We start from the raw sequence: 19631 nt of genomic DNA, 5'->3' as shown, positions 1-19631 counted from the left end.
AAGTCCACAGTTAACATTATGCTCAATACTCAGAAACAAGGAAAGGGTGCCCACTCTCAGCACCTCCATAAAAGACATCCAAGTAGGAAAGGAAGAAGTGAAATAATCCCTTTGCTAAACATGATCTTGTACAGAAAACTCTAAAGATTCCACACCAAAAAGAAAGAAAACAAAAACAAAACTGTGGCCTGGAATTGTGTCTCAGCAGTAGAGTGTTTGCCTAGCACTTGCAAGGCCCTGGGTTCAATCCTCAGCAGCACATAAAAATAAATAAATAAAATAAAGATATTGTGTCCAACCACAACTAAAAAAAAAATGAAAATTAAAAAAACTGTTAGAACTGATAAATAAATTCAGTAAAATTTCAGGCTACAAAATCAGCACACAAAAATCATTAGTGCATTTCTTTTTTTTTTTTTTTTTTTTTTTTTAAAGAGAGAGTGAGAGAGAGAGGGGGACAGAGAGAGAGAATTTTTTAACATTTATTTATTTTTTCTTAGTTCTTGGTGGACACAACATCTTTGTTGGTATGTGGTGCTGAGGATCGAACCCGGGCCGCACGCACACCAGGCGAGCGCGCTACCACTTGAGCCACATCCCCAGCCCATTTAGTGCATTTCTTTGCACTAGCAGCACACTATCTGTAAAAAAAAAAAAAATTAAGAAACCAATGCCATTCACTATAGCATGTAGAAATAAAAATAAACTTAACCAAGGAGATGAAAGATCTGTATACTGAAAACTATAAAACAATGATGAAAAAAATAGTTGGCAACACAAATTAATGAAAAGGTATCCCATGTACATGGATTAAAAGATTTAATATTGTTAAAATGTTCATACTGCCCAATGCAATCTATAAATTCAGTGCAATCCCTTCCAAAATGCCAATGTCATTTTTCACAGAAATAGAAACAAAATGTTTATGAAACCACCAATGACCCTGAATAGCCACAGCAATCTGGAGGGAAACACACACACACACACACACACACACACACACACACACACACACACACACACCTGGAGGTATCACACTATCTGACTTCAAATCCATTAAAAAACTATAGTAATCAAAACAGCCTGGTAGTTTAAAAACATACACATAAAAACAGATGCATAGAAACAGACAAATGGAAAATTGACAAATGGAACAGGACAGAGATCCCAGAAATAAACCCAACATTTATGGTCAGTTGATTTTCAACAAAGGTGCCAAGATCACACAATGGAGAAAGAACTGTCTCTCCAGTGAATGGTGTTGCTGAAGAAGAAAAAGATTGATTTGCAAAGCATCAACTGGCCTTGGACTTCTCTTCAACAAAGGTGCACACTAGAAGCTAATGGAATAATGTGTTCAAAATTACAAGGAAAATGTACTTAGTTAGATTCCTATATTTAGACTTCTATATTCAATCTAATAAGTATTCAAGTAGTAACTCAAAATAAACATATCCAAAAATACAAGAACCTCAAAAGTTTACTCTCTCACATAACCCTGCCTCATTGTAATTATACAGTTGTGTACTTCCACAGAATGAAGAATGAATCTAAAAAGACAATGAGCAACATCAAGAGTGAAGAAACTATTGTAATACTTATTGTTATGACTTAGAAAAATAGAGGTTTTAAAATTTATATGAAGATTTTTGCAGTACTGAAGATCAAGCCAAAATAATTGTTAAGAGTAAATGTCCAAAATCTTAATAACAATTTGGAAGTAGAATCCCATATTATCTCAACAAGTTTGGAAGTGAGATAACAGTAAATTGAGAAACATGAAACTATGCCAAGATTCTTCTCTTGTACCAAGAGAAGAAGTGGATACTGTGTCACTCTTTATGCAACCAAGGGGAAAATGTGTACAAATACATACATTAAATATTGAAAGGTCAACTAGAAAAATGGAAATGGAATGTGTACATTCCAAGCCACAAAATAGAAAAAAAATGGACAAAAAAACCTTAGCAATTTATGAAAATGAAGGAAGGGCTACTTTTGTAGAAAAATAAGATAAAATAAAATTGGAAAAATTAGAAGACAGAACAAAGATCATAAGAACAAAGATACTAATGATTACTAAAAATTAAATGAGTTAAATTTCTCCATTAAAAGATCAATAATCCAGGGCTGGGGATGTGGCTCAGTGGTTAAGTGACCATGGGTTCAATCCTCAGTACCAAAAAAAAAAAAGAATTCTAGCCATAGCCTATATCTGAGAGAAAGGATGAAAATAAAGGGCTAGAGAAGGCATGCAAAGCAGTGCTTAAGGTGTTGATGTAACAACTGCAGTACCAGGGGAAAGGCATCACATAAGACAAAAGGGGCATTTGGCACTGGTAAAGGAATAGTCCGCCAAGATTATTCCCCCACATGACAGGAGCCTAACCATACACTCTGGAAGTGTATCTCATAGATGGAGATAGAACTCTCTCTCTCACACACACACACACACACATATACACGGGGAGTTGAATGCAGGTCACAGAAAATGACAGATCAGACAGGTCAAAGTAGAAGAAAGGGTAAAGCAAAGCCAAATAACACAGTTAACAGATTAATAAATTACTGTTCAGTAAATGGCAAAAGACACATCCTTTATAAGCACTTAGAAACATTCACGAAAATTAGCCATAACTTAATTCACAAAGCAGAATTTAACAAATCCTAAAACTTCTCTGACCTCAATATAGCAAAATTAGAAACTAACCATAAAAACAGTAGCCCCTCTGAAACCTCTCCACTTAAAATTTTTAATTTATTCTTCTAAATAACTCGAAGTTGAAACTGCAGATGCTCAGAAATTAGTGACAATGTTGTATCTGACATACATGAGATGACCCATCAATACCAAAGGAAAATTCAGAATGTAAAATTTATTCATTTTTAAAATTATAATAAGTAAACTAATAGATGGTTTAAAAAAAAGCAAAAAAAAAAAAACACCACCAAAATGTGAAGAAATGCATTTGTAAAAAATAAAAGCATAAATCAGCCAAATATAAAACAAAAGTAGATTTTATCAATAAATGCTAAAGATGATTGAAAAAAACCAATAAATAAGACTGTTATCAAATCCATATTTTTTTAAAAAGGCACAACAATATTAGGCATACAAAAAGCAACATAATTATGGATGTAGAAATGATTTTTAGAATTATAAGATAATCATATGCTTTTTTAATGGCACCTCAGGTGATCAGCTACTTGAAGATGCTGAGCATCTTTCCAGCCACTTGCTGTTAGAAACTCATTAAAGTAGACCATGAACATAAACTTGGTACCGTTCATGAGAATTGAATGGCCACAGACATGGCTTCTGCCCCCGCCCCCAGGAAAGGGCGGAAGAGTTATGTGGTTTGAATCAGTGGCTGGAATGACAAACTGAGGTTTCCCTGGGAAGCACAGCTGTGTGCACCTGCAACTGAGTAAGGGCTATTCCTGTGATAAACCAAGGTGAACTGTGTGTGTGTGTGTGTGTGTGTGTGTTTATAAAAACCTGTGTAAGTTAGATTTCCATCACTGTGCCAAAATGCCTGAGAAAATTCACTAAATAAGGAGAAAAAATGGCTTGGGGTTGTAGCTCGGTGGTAGAGCATGGGTGAGGCCCTGGGTTCTATCCTTAGCATCACACAAAAATAAATAAATTAAATAAAGGTTTACGAAAAGGAAAAAAGGTTTGTTTCTGCCCAAGATTTCAGGGATTTCAGTCTATGGTTATTTAACTTCACTTCTTTGGGCCTGTGGTGAGACAGAACATCTGATAGAAAGCTCATGATGGACCAGAGCTGCCCAACTCATGGAGACCAAGAAGCAAAGAAAGTGAGGAAGGGGACAGGTTTCCTATATCTTCTTCCCGTGTATGACCCCAGTGACTTCACTCCCTCCCCTAGGCCCCACCTCCTCAAGGTTCCACAAACAGAGCCACAGACTAGGGACCAAACCTTCAACCAGGTGCCTTCAGGGGACATCCCAGATCTAGAGACTACAGCAAAGCCCTAGACAAAGAATGTAAGAAACCTAGAACCCAAGTGTGCACAATTTAGCCTCATGTTCCTCCACCCGTGCTGCAACACAGACACCACCATGTTGTCTTGAAGAAACAGGATACTAAGAAAAATAAGCAAGAGGCCAAAGAATATGCAAGACATTGAGCCAAGAAAATGAAGGAGGTCAAAGAAAAATGCCAGGAACAGACTGCCCAATGATAGAGGCTGTACTCTCTGAGACCGTCTACCTCTAGGTTTGAGTCCAGTCAAAACCAAGATTTTCTAAATGTAACAAATAAGATTAGACCTTAAAAGGGGGGGTGAGGATATTATGAGCAAATTTATGTCAATATATTTAAAAATATAAAGTCAATGCTGTTATACAAGGAAAAACAAATTATAAAAACTGCTAAGAAAAAAATTAAAACATTAACTGATAAAAGCGGTAATCAATGAAAAAAATGCAAGCTTAGAAAACATTTAAAAGGTTTTCCACAAATAAAACAGTAAACAGTTTTCTGGCTTGTCACAGATTCAATATAGATTTGATGTAAGTATAGGCATCTCATATAAGATGTAGGTTGGTACCAATGTAACATTGGAATGCTCTAAATAAATAAATAGCATTAACTATGATAAAAATTGAAAAAATTGTCAAAATTTTAGCCTTCAAAAAGGCCCAAGCCTTGATATTTTTATTTGTGAGTTCTAACAAACTATAAAAGAATAGACCATTCCTATATTATAAAAATTTTCAGGATTAGAAAGAGGTAGTAAACCTCTACATTCATCCCATAATATGAACATAAAGCTAATATTAATAAGAGAAGGAGAAAAAACAAGTTATAAAAATGAAAATATGAATGGGACTGGGGATGTAGCTCAGCAATAGAGTACTTGCCCAGTATGAGTGCTTCACTGGGTTCAATCCCCAGAACAGGAAGAGGAGAGGAGAAGAGAGGAGAAGAGAAAATGTGTTGACATAATTGTCAATGTTTGAAAACGACAAAAAAAAGACAGCCCAATCCAGGTAGAAAATCCAAGCAAAATAATTAAAAATCTCTGTAATAATGAATAGGATCAGTAAAGTGGGGAATTAACAAAGAGGAAGAATTATTATATTGTATTTGAAATAGCTAATCAGAAGACATAATGGATAAGATCCTATACTATCACTCTTTCTGCCTGTCAAATCAGAATCTGATCTGGAATATTATATTGCAAGTTTTGTCCAATGCAATATAATATAAACATTATATTGGTGATTTAATTTCATTTCTTTGCAAGTTTTGTCCAATGCAATAAGAAAAATAAATTGAAAGTTAAGAATCAGATAAGAAACAAAAAAGCAAAAAAAAAAAAATTGCCAGTTCAGAATGTACAAGAGAAACTACAGATAAACTGTTGAAACCAGGAAGAAAGTTCAGCAAATCTGTATATAAAATCAGTTATTCTACACTATAACAAACTAATATAATTTAAAACTGCATCTTTTTGTTTGTTTGTTTGTTTGAGCTGGGTCTCACTATGTTGCCTAAGCTAGCATCAAAATCCTAGGCTTAAGGGATCATCCTGCTTCACTCCCAAGTAACTGGGACTATTGGTTTATAGGACCATGCCTGGCAAACTGCACCATTTTAAATATGCAACAAAATAAAGAAGGTATCTAGAAATAATGTAACAAGGGATGCATATGGGGAAATCATAAAATTTTACTGAAGACATTAAGTAAGGACTACATAAATGGATGCCATGTTCATGGCTGAAAGACCTTATATCCTAAAGTTGTCAAGATTCCTTAATCTAAATTTTAATGCAATTCCACAAGACTCTCAATAGAACTATTCATAGAACTTGATGAACTGATTCTAATGTGTCTAAGGAATAGAAAAAGAAAGTGAACAATCAAGACAAATGAAAAACAAGAAACTGGAATTCATGCCCTATGAGAGAGCAAGGTTCACTATAAACTATAATAATTAAGACAACATGGTACCAATGCTCCTTGGCAAGTAAACCTATGGAATAGAATGAAAAGACTAGCACAAGATTCACACGTCTATGGAAATAGAATTTATATCAGAAGAGCTATTTCAAATCAGTAGGCAAATCATATGAAGAAAAGTGTTATCTATGCAGAAAAAGATGAAAGCATATTCCTACCTCATATCAAAATAAAATTCAGGTTAATGTGTTATTGTGAAAAATGAAACTTTGGAAGCTTGAGGAGAATATCTCAATGTCCTCGAACAGGAAAAGACTTATTAAATGAGAGGCAAAGAGCACAAACATAGTGCAAAAAATTATAAATTTGACCTCATTAAAATAAAAAACTTAAGTTTACCAAAATATACCATTTAAAAAAAAAAACCTAGAGACAGACCAGTCACAGGCTGGAGGAAGATACTTGAAATGCATATGAATAACAAAGGATGGTCCTAAAAACCACCTAAAGGACCCAACAAATGGAGAGGAAGACAACTCATGAATCAACAAGCAAAAACAGGAACATGCAATTCAACAGAAGGTGAAATTGAATTTCTCAACCCACTGGGGGTGTTAAAACTGAACAAAAACAGCAATGAAGTACCATTTCACACTGTCATGTGAGCGACACACTTTAAAATCCACTAAGAGCTGATGGGTCTGTGGAGAATGGCATTTCTCCTACACTGTGAAAGGAGTCTGCACTGGAGAACATGCACCACCTAGTAAATATGAAAACACATGTGTCTTCATCTGGCAATCCCACCCCTGGGCAGATGCCTGAGATGTGGACATGCCTGGTCTTCACAGTGTTAATTATAATAGAAAAAAATTTTAATTGAAAAACCTAGATGTCTCTCAACAGGAGGGTGATTTTTAATTTCAATGGCATGGTCATTAAATGTACTCCTGTATTGCAATTAAAATAAACTAGAGCTAAAATGTATCCAAATGGTTAAATCTCAAAAACTTTGCATGGATTACAAAAACAGCAAATTTGCAGAAAGGGTACAATTTGTTACTACCTTGTATAAAGCTTTAGAACATTCAGAATGATGCTGAATGTTTTCATATTTGGTGAGCATATCTGAGCACTCAGGGAGTGATAAATACCACATTTGTTTCCTGGGAAGGATGCCAAAAGAGTTTCAATTGCACGTATAAGATTGGCTACATGGGTGCTAGGGCCTCTTGCCTCTCCTCCAGGTGTGCCACGGGGGAGGCCTGGCAGGACATTATGCTGGCCTGCATGCCAGGCAAGAAGTGTGCCCCAGAATCCGAGCCCAGTAACAGCACAGAGGGAGAGACGCCCTGTGGCAGCAGCTTCGCCGTCTTCTACTTCATCAGCTTCTACATGCTCTGTGCCTTCCTGGTAAGTTAGGGGGACTTGCAAGCCCCAGGAAACTAGGACAGTCTCAGGGCAGCCCCTAGACTCTGCAGCTTACTGTCAGGGCAATACATAGAAGATGGCTTGGGGACACTAAGTCAGTTGTAATGTCCAGCCACACTGGGAGAAGATCAGGAAGACTGGGCCAGGCAAACTCGGCCATCCTCCTTTTTGTTCACATTCCCAGAGGACAAAGGGGATGTGTTAAGGCTCAGCAGAAACTTACACATTTTGGCACCTTGATGAGGAGTGAGAGAAAGGTGGCAGATAAAGCCACCCTCTGGAAGCTGCCCAGCCTACAGGTAGGGGTCACCCCACACAGTGCTCAGGGCAGTGAGTCATGCTCATGTCATGAGACCCAAGTTCTAGGGCCAGTGTTTTACATGCTGATGTATTTCTGGTATTTAGAAATGTTGGCTTCTGCCACGCCTGGGCTGGCAAGGTGGGTTCAAGTGGCAAGTGTGTAAGAAAGTCCTTGTGAAGCCCCTCACGGTACCTACTGTTCCCTGCAGATCATCAACCTCTTTGTAGCTGTCATCATGGACAACTTTGACTACCTGACAAGGGACTGGTCAATCCTGGGTCCCCACCACCTGGATGAATTTAAGAGGATCTGGGCAGAGTATGACCCTGAGGCCAAGTAAGTTCCCTGAGGGAAATCCTGTGGAAGACGTCCATGATGGGTCAGCACTGGGCGGATCAGTGGGAAACACTGAGCTGTCAAAAGCCTGCAAGAGGCCAAGACCCTTTGACTAAGTTGAGAACATGTCAGTTGATGGAAGGGCAGGAGACACTAGCATCAGGAATAACTAGTAAGTACTCACTCAGGATATTTAGGGCTAAGAAGATCTTGACTCTATTCCTGACCTCAGGTCTAAGGATACCCTCATCTGTTGATCATCTTTGAATGACATCCCATAAATTCCTTTTTTTGTGTGTGGGGGGGTGCTGGGGATGGAACTCAGGGCCTTGTGCATGCAAGGCAAGCACTCTATCAACTGAGCTATATCCCCAGCCCCCATAAATTCCTTTTGGTCAGATGGTTAGTGTGCTGAGTACATACTGAGGAATTTAATTGCACGACTGAAATCCCTTCCACCTGGCACATAGCATAGACAGAAAATTGTCCATTAAAATCTTAACATATGCACATTGATTTTTGTATTGTTTGGGGGATTTTACGATGCAATTCTGCAGTGTGCCCTATTTAACCAGAAAGGCCACAGTATGGAGAGTACCCCTCTGTAGGTAGACCCCCCACCCCCCTGATACATGAATCCTGGGCTGCAGACAGAATCCATGACCCTGACCATTCTTCCCCTCCTCTCCTTCCCCTTGCAGGGGTCGCATCAAACACCTAGACGTGGTGACCCTCCTCCGGCGTATTCAGCCCCCCCTGGGGTTTGGGAAGCTGTGTCCTCATCGTGTGGCCTGCAAAGTAAGAAGCAACCTCTGTTCTGGGGGTTGGGAGAAAGAGAAAATATGGGAGGCGAGATGCCTGTTTACCTTGTGACCTTGGTCAGACCAGAGATCCTTCAGGGAATAGAGATAATAATGAATGTGTCTAAAGAAATGAGTCCGGGCAGGTTGTATTGTAAGGATCCCTCTAGATCTAAGTTCTCACATGCAGTAAAGGAACTACAGGCTGAATGCCTCATGTCCCAGTGAGCCCTGTGTCCTGTCTGAATTAAGGACTTGGTCTGCCCAGCAGGCTGGAGCACCTGGCCTCCTGCAGGACCTCCAGCTTGGAGTGATGGGTGCGGAGTTCTTTCCCAGGAGCCGGAGGGCCAATAGAGAGGCCATGCCTTGACTTCAGGGATCTGCAAAGCACTAATATTTTATGAAAAATCACTCAGACACTCAGAATTTTGCCAAAGAGAGATTCTGCCACTGGTAAAAGTGGCAGTGTCACCAAGTCTATGAAATAAGTGAGTCTAAGAAATCAGATAAAAATACTGGGGCTGGGATTGTGGCTCAGCGGTGGAGCGCTTGCCTAGCACAGGCGGGACCCGGGTTCAATCCTCAGCACCACATAAAAATAAAGGCGTTGTGTGTGTCCATTTATACCCAAAAAATAAATATTGAAAAAAAAAGATAAAAATACTAAGTTCTGTTAGACACACCTCTGCCTGACCCTGAGATTGAGCATCATTCTCAGCCCTGACCCCTCTCTTGCCTCGTTGTAGCTCCAATCCTGCAGCCCAGTGATTGCTGAGGAATGTCACTCCCACTCCTGCCCCTCTTCTTTCACCTCCCATGCCACCTCCTTTCTCACCACTTTTTACTCCCTGTTGGAATAATAATGAGCTGAGAAAGAGCTGGGGGGGAAATGAGGCCAAAGAGCTGCATCGGGGAAAAACCCAAATGGTGGAAGGATTCAGGTCTGTGGATAATCCACTCATAGAAAATGGAGAAGAGAGAGATTATGGAGCCTTCTGCTTGGCTTTGTTTTATTCAAGTTATAGAAAATATGAGAGATAAAGAGCACTCTGTTAGCTTCCCATCACTGTGACAAAATAACTGAGAAAAGATTTATTATAAAGCCAAATTATTATTGGCTCACAGTTTCAGTCCATGGTCCCTTGGCCTTGATGATCTGGGCCTGTGGTGGCCCAGTACACCATGACAGGAGTCCATGATGGAGGAAAACTACTCACCCCATGGTGGTCAGGAAGCAAAGAGACAGGAAGGAGCTGGGGTCCCAATAGCCCCTTCAAGAGCATGCCCCCAATGACCTAACTTCCTTCCATGAGGTCCCACCTCCTAAAAGTTCCACCACCTCCCAAAAGTGCCACAGACTGGTGACCAGTCCTTTAGCACATGGGCCTTTGGGAGCATTTGAGATCCAAACCCTAACAAGCACAGATCAGTGTAAAGTAGAGGCACGATGGGAAAAGGACCCATGGAACCTCCAGGACTAGGAGGTCTGAGTGCAGGGCTTTATGCTTTCCAACTCACACTGCCCGTGAGACTCAGAAACACCCAGTGTCTCAGGAAAGGACAACACTTCCTGGCACAAGGTCAACAGGAGGACCCCATGTGGTCTGAGAAGCAGCCTCCTTGACCACACCCTGGTGTGGACTCCATGATGAGCGTCACGATGCTCCTTCTCACAATGACCTCGTGTGCTGGCAGCCCCTCACAGAGCACAGGGCCGTGGAAGGACATTGGGGAGGGGGGAAAGAGGGAAGAGGCATACCACCCTACCTGGAGTCGGCAAGCCTCTGGCGCGGCTTGATGTAGAGATGAATTTTTCAACACATGGAAAGAGGCTGCTCTGCACCTCCCCCAAGCGACCCTCCCTCATCCTGTCTTCCCTGGGGTTTGGGACGCTGTCTGGCAGGAGGCTGCCCCCGGTGCCTGGTGCACAGCTGCCCTTCATTGCCAGCAGAAGCACACCCCGGGGCTGAGCTGCACTGGGCGGGACAGCAGGGAGGGTGGGCTTAACATCCCTTTGTGGAAGCGAAGGTCAGGGACACATTCCATCGTCCCCTACTCTGTGGAGAAGGGCAAGAGTTCTCACAGCAAAGCCCAGATTCTCCCCAGAGAAGGTTTTGAGTACATTGCGGCAACCCACGCTTCACACCCACCCACTCCCAGCAGCACCCACACAAGTCACCAGGCACCCTCCCAGCATTTCCACCGTGCTGGTTGTGTAGGGCCTTTGAGAACCATAATCTCTGACTTTGCCTCCTCTCCCCTCCAGCGTCTGGTCTCCATGAACATGCCTCTGAACAGCGATGGGACAGTCATGTTCAATGCCACCCTGTTTGCCCTGGTCAGGACAGCCCTGAGGATCAAGACAGAAGGTAAGGACCATCCATGGACCACTGGAAGAGGCACTTGGAAGGTCCAGCCAACCAATCAGAGAGGAGCTCAGCAGCCTGCAAAGTGCTCGGGGACCTTCCCACCCAGTACAGCTCAGAGCAGTGAGACATGATAACCTGCTTTCTGAGTTGCTGTGATTAAAAATCCTGACCACAACAATTGTAAGGGAGGAAAAGTTTATTTGTGGGCTGCTAGTTTCAGAGGTCTCAGTCCATAGGCAGCTGGCTGCATTCCTCAGGGCTCCAGGTGAGGCCGAGCAACATGACAGAAGAGTATGGTGGAGGGAAGCTCCTCACATGATGATCAGAGAGCAGAGAGAGATCTCCACTCACCACATACAAAGGCACACCCCCCCCCATGACTCACCTCCTCCAGCCACATCCTACCTGCCTCAATCACCAACCAGCTAATCCCATCAGGGGGATTAATTCACTGATTGGGTTAAGGCTCTCCTAATCCAGTCATTTGTCCTCTGAACCTTCTTGCACTGTCTCACATCCAGATCACAACACTGGGTCTTAAGGAGGCCCTGCCCACTCATGTTTTCTTTGTTTCTCAATGACTTCTTGGCCTCCGGTTTATTTATCTTGAGCTCTCCTTCTCCATTAGAAATTATTCTGGGTGTTGACTTGATGTCTAGGGTATAGTTCAAAATACAAAAGGGGATGATTGTTACCTGAAGCAAGACTGAGCCCTGGAGGGATTTGCACTGGCTACAGGTGGGTCTCTCAAATGCTCAACTCTCTTTTGAAATTAAAAGGACTCATGTTGGGAAGGGGACATAATGACAGGTGGTAACTATGGTGGAGGTCATCGCATACCATTGTGCGTGCTGTCCCTGGCACAAGGTGATCAGCTCCTTGACAGTAGGGGTTAAGGTCCTACCTGGGCTACACTCCTCAGCCTATGGTCCACACACACACAAGCCACTTCCAGTGGGTCCCTTCTAGTTTGCACAGAGGCACCTTGTGGGCTAGCAGTGACCCTAGTTTAGGTCATCTGTTATCTATATCTGAACCACTCTGCAAAAGTCTGTATAAAATGTGTCTCAAAACATGCCCTTATTCTCCAAGAGCCTGTAGCCATTCAGTGCTTCTTAGAGTGTGGTCGAAAGACCATGAGCCACAGGATTAGCTCTTGAGACTTGGTCAAAGCTGAGTTCTGGTACCAGCTTGGATTCACCAAACCTGAGTGTCTGTGACTAGGGCCAGGAATCTGCACTGTGGACCAGCTGCGTGGATGATTTGTGTGTGAGCTGGAGTCTGACACCCACTGGTGCAGTAATAGGAGAAGACACACATGAGGCAAGCAGCGTGTTTTCTTCCCCTTCTTACACTTCACCCAGGAGCCCGGGCTGCCAGCCAGTGTTTTCCTTTGGTGCCACAGAAGGGGCAGTAAGGAGGGAGATGGGAGGTTTGTGTCTGCATCTCAGCTCTCTCACCAACATGCATGTGATTCTTTATTCTGTCTTCATTTGTAAAATAGATAAAGGTGATGACATCTGAGAATTTAGTTCAGTGCATCACCAGGAGAGGTGCCTTCTTTCCGTTAAATCTTTCCAGAGAATAGCAGAAAAACCTCTGAAAGGAAGGGAAATGAGAGCCTGTCCAGCAACATGCCTGTCAAAATTATGAGCTAATTTTTAAAATTAAACACAGGTCAAATCTTGCTGAAAAAAGAAAGCAAAGGCTAAAAAGCATGCCATTGGTATCAATGCAATAACTCAATCCAAAATGGCTATGAATAGGCCTATTTCTAGCTAAAAAGAATTAGGTAGACATGTAGTGCACAATAGAAGAAAATCAGAAGGAAAGTTGTTAATACATTAATACGGAATATCACTGAGTGACAGAATCTTCTTCCTTTAATTCTGTTCTTTCCAAATTTTCAACCATGTCTATTATTTCATTTATGTTCAGGGGAAGGGTTTTCTCTTCCCATAAAGGAAGACACTGACTACTAGAAACTTGGTGTAAACTAAGGCTGAAAGTTTGGGTTCCATAGAGAAACAAAAATTGCTGATTGAGCAGTGTTGAAGCTGCACTGTCTGCAAACCAGGTCCCAACAAAGTGCCACCAGCAGTAGCACCAAGTTTGCTGTAACCAGACTTATCCAGAGACAAGAGGAGAAGCCAGCCTCTGGGAACTTTAGCCAAGTCCAGAATTCAAGAAAATCTTTGAAACAGACATCTCAGAATAGCCGCCAACGCACCTGTGCATACATTTGAGGGTGATCCTCCAGGCTCTCCGTAGACTTGTTAAAATCAAGACTTGGAGACAAAGGAAAGAAAGGTGAGAAAACATAAATTTGTGAGGAGAAGACTTAGAGCGGCCTTGGCCCTTCCGGCTTTTGTGAGTGGAAGGAAGTGAGAGAAGTTCACACTGACTTTGGAGAACCAGCACTCTTCCCAGTAGCAAGCCTTAAAAATACTTTGATGATACAAAGCAACGGGCAGTGACACTGCCCAGCACATAGATCATTATGACGATAAATGAAGACCTCTGTTTGTTTCCTGGGTCTTCTATAACAAATGATCAGAAACCAGGTGGCTTAAAACAGAAGAACTTACTCCCTCACAATTCAGGGAACCAGAAATCTTTTAGAAGTAAGGTACAGGCAGGTGGGTCCCAGCTAAAGACTAGGAGGAGCTGCGCCTGCTTCTCTTGAAGCTTCTGGTGGTAGCTAGTGACACTGGCTCTCCTGGGCTCACAGCTGTGTCACTGCCTCTTTACCTCCCTCTTCACATGACCTTCCCCGTGTGTCCCTGTGTGCCTCTCTGCTTTGTGTAAGGATACTAGGTCATATCCTATATGACCTCATCTTAACTAGTTACATCTGTGAGGACCCCTTTTCCAGCTCAGTCCACATTCCAAGGAGCCAGGTAGACATGAATTTTGGGAGGATGCTCTTCAACCCAGTCCAGAAGTTTATTTGAGCATTGTTTTAATTGGGACTCAGATTGTGTATATTAGAAACCTCTGACTTCCTTCATCGATGGCCTCCAACGGAAGCCCAGAAGTTGTCCTCTGGCTTCAGCTACTGATTGAATCTGACCTTCTAAGGAAGAACTCGGAAGCCCTCACTCCCTCTCCATGGCCACATCTGCTTGCTCTCCTGGGTGGCTTCAGACCTGGGTTTGAATGCCAGCAGTCTGACCCCAGAGCTCTCCTTGACGGCCTACAGCATCTCCATGTAATAGCAGTATCCATCACCTGTACTGCTTTCCTAACCCTGGATAACAAATTACCACACACTTAAAAATAAAAAAATAAAAAACACCCAGTTATTAACTCACAGTTCTGTAAGTCAGAAGTCCAGCATGGAGTAGCTAGGTTCTCTGCTCAGGATCTTGGGAGACCACAATCAGAATATTAACCAGGCTGTGCGCCCTTCTGGAGGCTCTGAAGAAGATACCACCTCTGAGTTCATTCACATTGTTGAACATGTTCAGTTCCTGCCATTGTGGGTGTGTAATCCTCATTCGCCTGCTTGCTGTCAGCTGGGAACCACTCTCAGTTCCTAGAATATCTCAGTTTGTTCCATAGCATGGGTATCTGTGCTCTTCTAGTCCAGCCAGGGTCCATCCCTCTCATTTTCTCTCTGCTCCCAGCTGGTGAGAACCCTGAATTTTTAAAGGGCTCATATGATTAGGTCAGGCCCACAGAGATCTTCCTGGCTGACCGTCATAGGTGCCCTATGACGTAATCTAATTGCAAGAGTTAAATCCATCTTATCCTCAGGCCCAGGGATGATGCATCGTGTGTATGGTGGCAGGGTCGGGCAGGTATCTTGCATAGCATCTAGAATCCTGCCTAGCACCTCACTCTAATGGGTACAGGTCTCAGCTTTCCTTTTCCACCACTGTCAAGCCTGTGTCCTGTGGCTTACCCCTGTAATCTCAGGCACCCAGGAGGCTGGGGCAGGAAGATGATAAGTTTGAGGCCTACCTCGGCAACTTAGCAAGATCCTAAGCAACTTAGTGAGAGTCTGTCTCAAATTAAAGGGGAGAAAGGAGGCTGGGGATGTATGCTTGCCTAGGCTGTCAGGGGTTGGGGGGTTGGGGGACTGCAGCTCAGTTCAGGCTCTTCATCTCTGAGTGCCCCCGCAGGCTGGCCTGAGCGACAGGTGGGGAGGAGGGGAAAAAGGAATGGCACTGGACAGGGCCCAGAAGGAAAGAAAGAAAGAAGGAAAACACAGAGAAAGGGAAATGGAAAGAGGAAGGGCATAGAAATGGAAATGGGAAGACTGGGGAGAAAAGCAGCATTGAGAAGGAAAGAGAAGCTGATGAGTCAGAGCGGTGTGTGGAGCCAAGGCCTCCAGCAGCGGCTTCCCTCTTTATTCAGAGACCCATCTCCTGGGAGGGTGCCACAAGGGGCTGATGATCATTTTCAGCCTCCCATACCCTCTTCTTCAGGGAACCTGGAGCAAGCCAATGAGGAGCTGCGGGCCATCATCAAGAAGATCTGGAAAAGGACCAGCATGAAGCTGCTGGACCAAGTGGTGCCTCCTGCAGGTGGTAAGTGCCCTGGATGCCCACATCTCAGCCACCTGCCCAGCCCACATGATTTCTCTGCCTTCCTCTACTCCAGCTCTGGCACCATTAGAAACATGGCAGCAGCATGAGACTTACGTCTTGAGGCCGCTGGGCTCGCCGGAGCTTCCTTTCTGCAGACCCTTCTCCCAGAGACTGGAGTGCAATGCCCTGCACAAACTCAGATATAGACTGTCAGGTTGGAAATCTGCTGCAATCTGCATTTTGCATTATGGGGACAGGCATAGATGTGATGCTTAGAGATTTGGTTGAACCTCCAAGGGAACCCCACAACCTGAAGGTTTCCCTGTAAGCCACTGAGTTGATTGTTCTAGATTATTCTAGAAACCTGGAAGAAAATGCCCTGAGATCCCTCCTCTCTTTGAAATTTATTTCATTCATCCTAGGACAGTTCTCCTCATCTCTACCAAGCAAAAGTCCCTGTTTATAACAGATAATTTAGATTGCCCCTACTATGATCTCAAATGAAAATTGTTGATAACGTAACCTTCCTACATGTGTTAATAAGGGCTTTAACTCCAATATAAAGTATATTAAAAGAAAAATGTTTTTAATGCATAAATGCTCAGGCACAACTCTGCAAGAAGTTAAAATCAATTATGAAATTTGCTCTTATGCACCCACACATGTCCAAAACTTCCTGAAGAAGTGAAATCCCTGTTGAAAACCACTTCCCAAAGGGAAAGCAAGACTGGGGCTAAGAAACCTGAATAGGTCAAATGCCATCTGATATCTTACATGACTTAATTATTTAATGTTTATAACGTTTCTGTGAAGTTTGCTCAAGGAACTAACATTCTAAGCTAATTACCTGGATGCACCTAGTTGCATGGTGCATCCAGAGCAGATGCAGGAGCCCGGGACAGAGGGAGCCTAGGACCTCACACGTGCTTCTGACTTCCCTAGACAGAGATCACCAAGGTTCCCTTCCCCTGTGGATATGAGGCCCTGCCAGAAGGAGGCCCATCAGTGTCATGGAGTTGGCCCTTCTCAAGGACAGCTAGGAGCAGGTGTGCCACCACAAGCCCAGAGACTTAACCCAATCACAAAACACAGGAGATAGGGCAACTGGTGACTTGCTGGGCATTAAACATTTCCCTTCAGGACTTACGGCTTCCCTACCATCTGGCTCATGCCCAAGACAGACACTGATTTAATCCTGTGTGATCTCAGGTACCCAGCCCAGCAGGGACACGTGGTATGATAACCCAATCTGTCTGGTTTGAAGAAGAACACAAACTTCAACAAGAGGAAGGTGTTGCTCACAACAACCCCTCCCTCCAATCTTGAAGCAGAACTGTTTGTGTTTAGGAGATGCCATTCAACCATAGGTGGAATCAAATAAGGGTTAGTAATGGCAAACCAAGGGGGAAAATAAAAGCAAGGTAGGAAGTGATTTTGACAATCACAAGTAGTATAGGCTACTTTTCTGTTAAAAAAAAAAAAAAAGTTGTAGTATGTAGCACCCAGGTGTGGTGGTATGCATCGATAGTCCCAGCTACTCAGGAGGCTGAGGCACAAAGATTGTTTCAGCCCAGAATTTCAATCAAGATCAGCCTGGTCTTAATGTAGTGAGAACTTGTCTCCAAAAAAGAAAGAGAGAGAGAGAGAGAGGATAATATTCAGTAAGAATAAGAATATATTTGCTTATTTGCATGAAGAATTTCTATAAAAATATTTAAGAAGCTAATAAAAATGGTTAGCTACTAAAAGGAAAATCACTAAGCAGATGGGAATGTGGTAAGAGAGAGACTTTTCACCATATTCCTTTATATTTGCTTTTACTCTTTTTAAGCCAAAAAAATTAAGTTGAAAAAGTAAAAGTTTGGATGCTAAAAAGTAAATTAACGAAGTTTAACTGAATCTCCATTTCCCCTCAATTTCTCCTCTCTGTGTGTCTCAGATGACGAGGTTACAGTTGGCAAATTTTATGCCACTTTCCTGATCCAAGAATACTTCCGGAAATTCAAGAAGCGTAAAGAGCAAGGGCTTGTGGGAAAGCCCTCCCAGAGGAACGCCCTGTCACTGCAGGTGAGGGTCTGGCAGGAGGGATCCACACCCCAAGGATGGTCCTGGTGGCCCTCCTCAGGCCCTGGGCAGGGCCCAGATCTCTCACCAGGAGGCTGAGCAGAAAACTTCCTGAAAGCACTGATCCTTTCTGAAGGCAGATGTGAGGGGGGTGACAAACCCCCTTCCCTCCCCTGCCCTGCACACTCCTGCCTGTTTTCCGGGCAACCCCAGAATTCCCATGCACTCTGCTGAGCTCAGACAGCCCCTGATCACTGGTGGCCTTCTGAGCATGCCTTCACTCCTCCCAGACGGATGAATGGAATCTTCCACCCCAGGGTGACAATAGGGGTCCCTGGGAAGCCCATCGGGTTCAGAAGCCCCCTGCTGGGTAGAGTGGCTGGGTGGAGGAGCACTAGGGTCATGGAGCAGGACCAGGGTCCTCACATGTCCCTCTGGGTTCCAGGCTGGCTTGCGTACACTGCACGACATCGGGCCTGAGATCCGAAGGGCCATCTCTGGAGATCTGACTGCCGAGGAAGAGCTGGACAAGGCCATGAAGGAGGCTGTGTCTGCTGCCTCCGAAGACGACATCTTCAGGGTAGGTGCTGAGAGTCACACGCTTCTTTACCAAGTTCATCTTGAAGCAAAAGAGGGGTGGGCTGGGGTTCTGCTAAGAAAACCCAGAAAGAAAGGCTTAACTCTGTGGTGGCTCCAAGCCCTTCCGCTCAGCTGTCTCCTCATTCTGCAGAGGATGGCCTCTTCAAACCCGACTCCTTGTCACATCAGTCCTCTCAGGATGGCAGCTCTGAGCATCTTTGGCTCTCAGAGAACTGGGGAGGAGACATGTTCCTAAGGGCAATGTTTCCTGGGAGGAACTTCTACAGTAGGAGTTGCAGAGTGGTAGCCTGTGGGCCACCTCTCATCTGCTGACCTCTTTTGTTTGCCGATACTTGAACATCTGGCACGTCCAAGTAAAAATCTGGACTTCTATCTTTTCATGGAAAAAAAGTCAGAAGACCTGGCCATATTGGGCTTGTGTTCCCACATGGTGGCAGAGGCCAGGACAGTGGTGGGTACTTTGTGGAGATGGGCATGTGCTATCTGGGTCACTGAGGTCCCCTCCGGGCCTCCCTCTGCTCTCCTACAGACCAAGGCTGACCCATCAGTGGCAATTAAACCTGGCTGGGCCAGAAGACCACAACTTTTACCTTGGGCTCTCATCACTAATTTGAGCTACCCGCCTCATCCCAAAGGAGTTTGGCTAAAATTCCTTCTATAGCGAGGGGGAAGCTACCAACCATGGTAGAACCAGGCCCTGTTGCACCTGTCCCCCACCAAGACCCTGGAAATTTGACCCTATAGCGGGCAGACAAGGTTCCCATGGCCTGTGCTTCCCTGCCCCGCCTGCCCAAGGTTTCTCCCTCAAAGAAGGAGAGGCAGTCAGGGGTCTTTTCCTCCATCCACTCTCCCGTCTTGCCTACAGAGGGCCGGGGGCCTGCTGGTCAACCATGTCAACTACTACCAAAGCGACAGCCGGGGCGCCTTCCCACAGACCTTCACCACCCAGCGCCCGCTGCACATCAACAAGGCGGGTAACAACCAAGGCGACACTGAATCGCCCTCCCACGAGAAACTAGTGGACTCCACTTTCACCCCCAGCAGCTACTCATCCACCGGCTCCAACGCCAACATCAACAATGCCAACAACACCGCCCTAGGCCGCTTCCCCCGCCCCAGCGGCTACCCCAGCACAGTCAGCACCGTGGAGGGCCATGGGCCCCCCTTGTCTCCTGCCATCCGGGTGCAGGAGGCTGCCTGGAAGCTCAACTCCAGGAGGTAAGCAGGAGGGTGGGCACCCTGCAGCCTAGCCTGGGCCACA

At 44.1% G+C, this 19631-nt stretch overlaps 1 protein-coding gene across 50 annotated transcripts in view; it reads left to right on the top strand.

The window, feature by feature from the left end:
- The window catches only part of Cacna1c (calcium voltage-gated channel subunit alpha1 C), a 625112-nt gene that overhangs the window by 589095 nt on the left and 16386 nt on the right, over positions 1–19631 (top strand). For all 50 annotated transcript variants that reach the window (XM_078015416.1, XM_078015421.1, XM_078015414.1 and 47 more), the window contains 8 exons: positions 7182–7347; positions 7875–8002; positions 8704–8800; positions 11069–11171; positions 15605–15706; positions 17646–17773; positions 18216–18350; positions 19236–19588. In XM_078015416.1, coding sequence (XP_077871542.1) covers positions 7182–7347; positions 7875–8002; positions 8704–8800; positions 11069–11171; positions 15605–15706; positions 17646–17773; positions 18216–18350; positions 19236–19588 — 1212 coding nt within the window. The remainder of the gene's footprint in view (positions 1–7181; positions 7348–7874; positions 8003–8703; positions 8801–11068; positions 11172–15604; positions 15707–17645; positions 17774–18215; positions 18351–19235; positions 19589–19631) is intronic.

Source organism: Ictidomys tridecemlineatus, chromosome 6 (genome assembly GCF_052094955.1).
Source record: "Ictidomys tridecemlineatus isolate mIctTri1 chromosome 6, mIctTri1.hap1, whole genome shotgun sequence".
Taxonomy (NCBI): domain Eukaryota; kingdom Metazoa; phylum Chordata; class Mammalia; order Rodentia; family Sciuridae; genus Ictidomys; species Ictidomys tridecemlineatus.
Note: the sequence above shows the minus strand (reverse complement) of the source record. Positions and strands in the feature narration are given on the sequence as shown.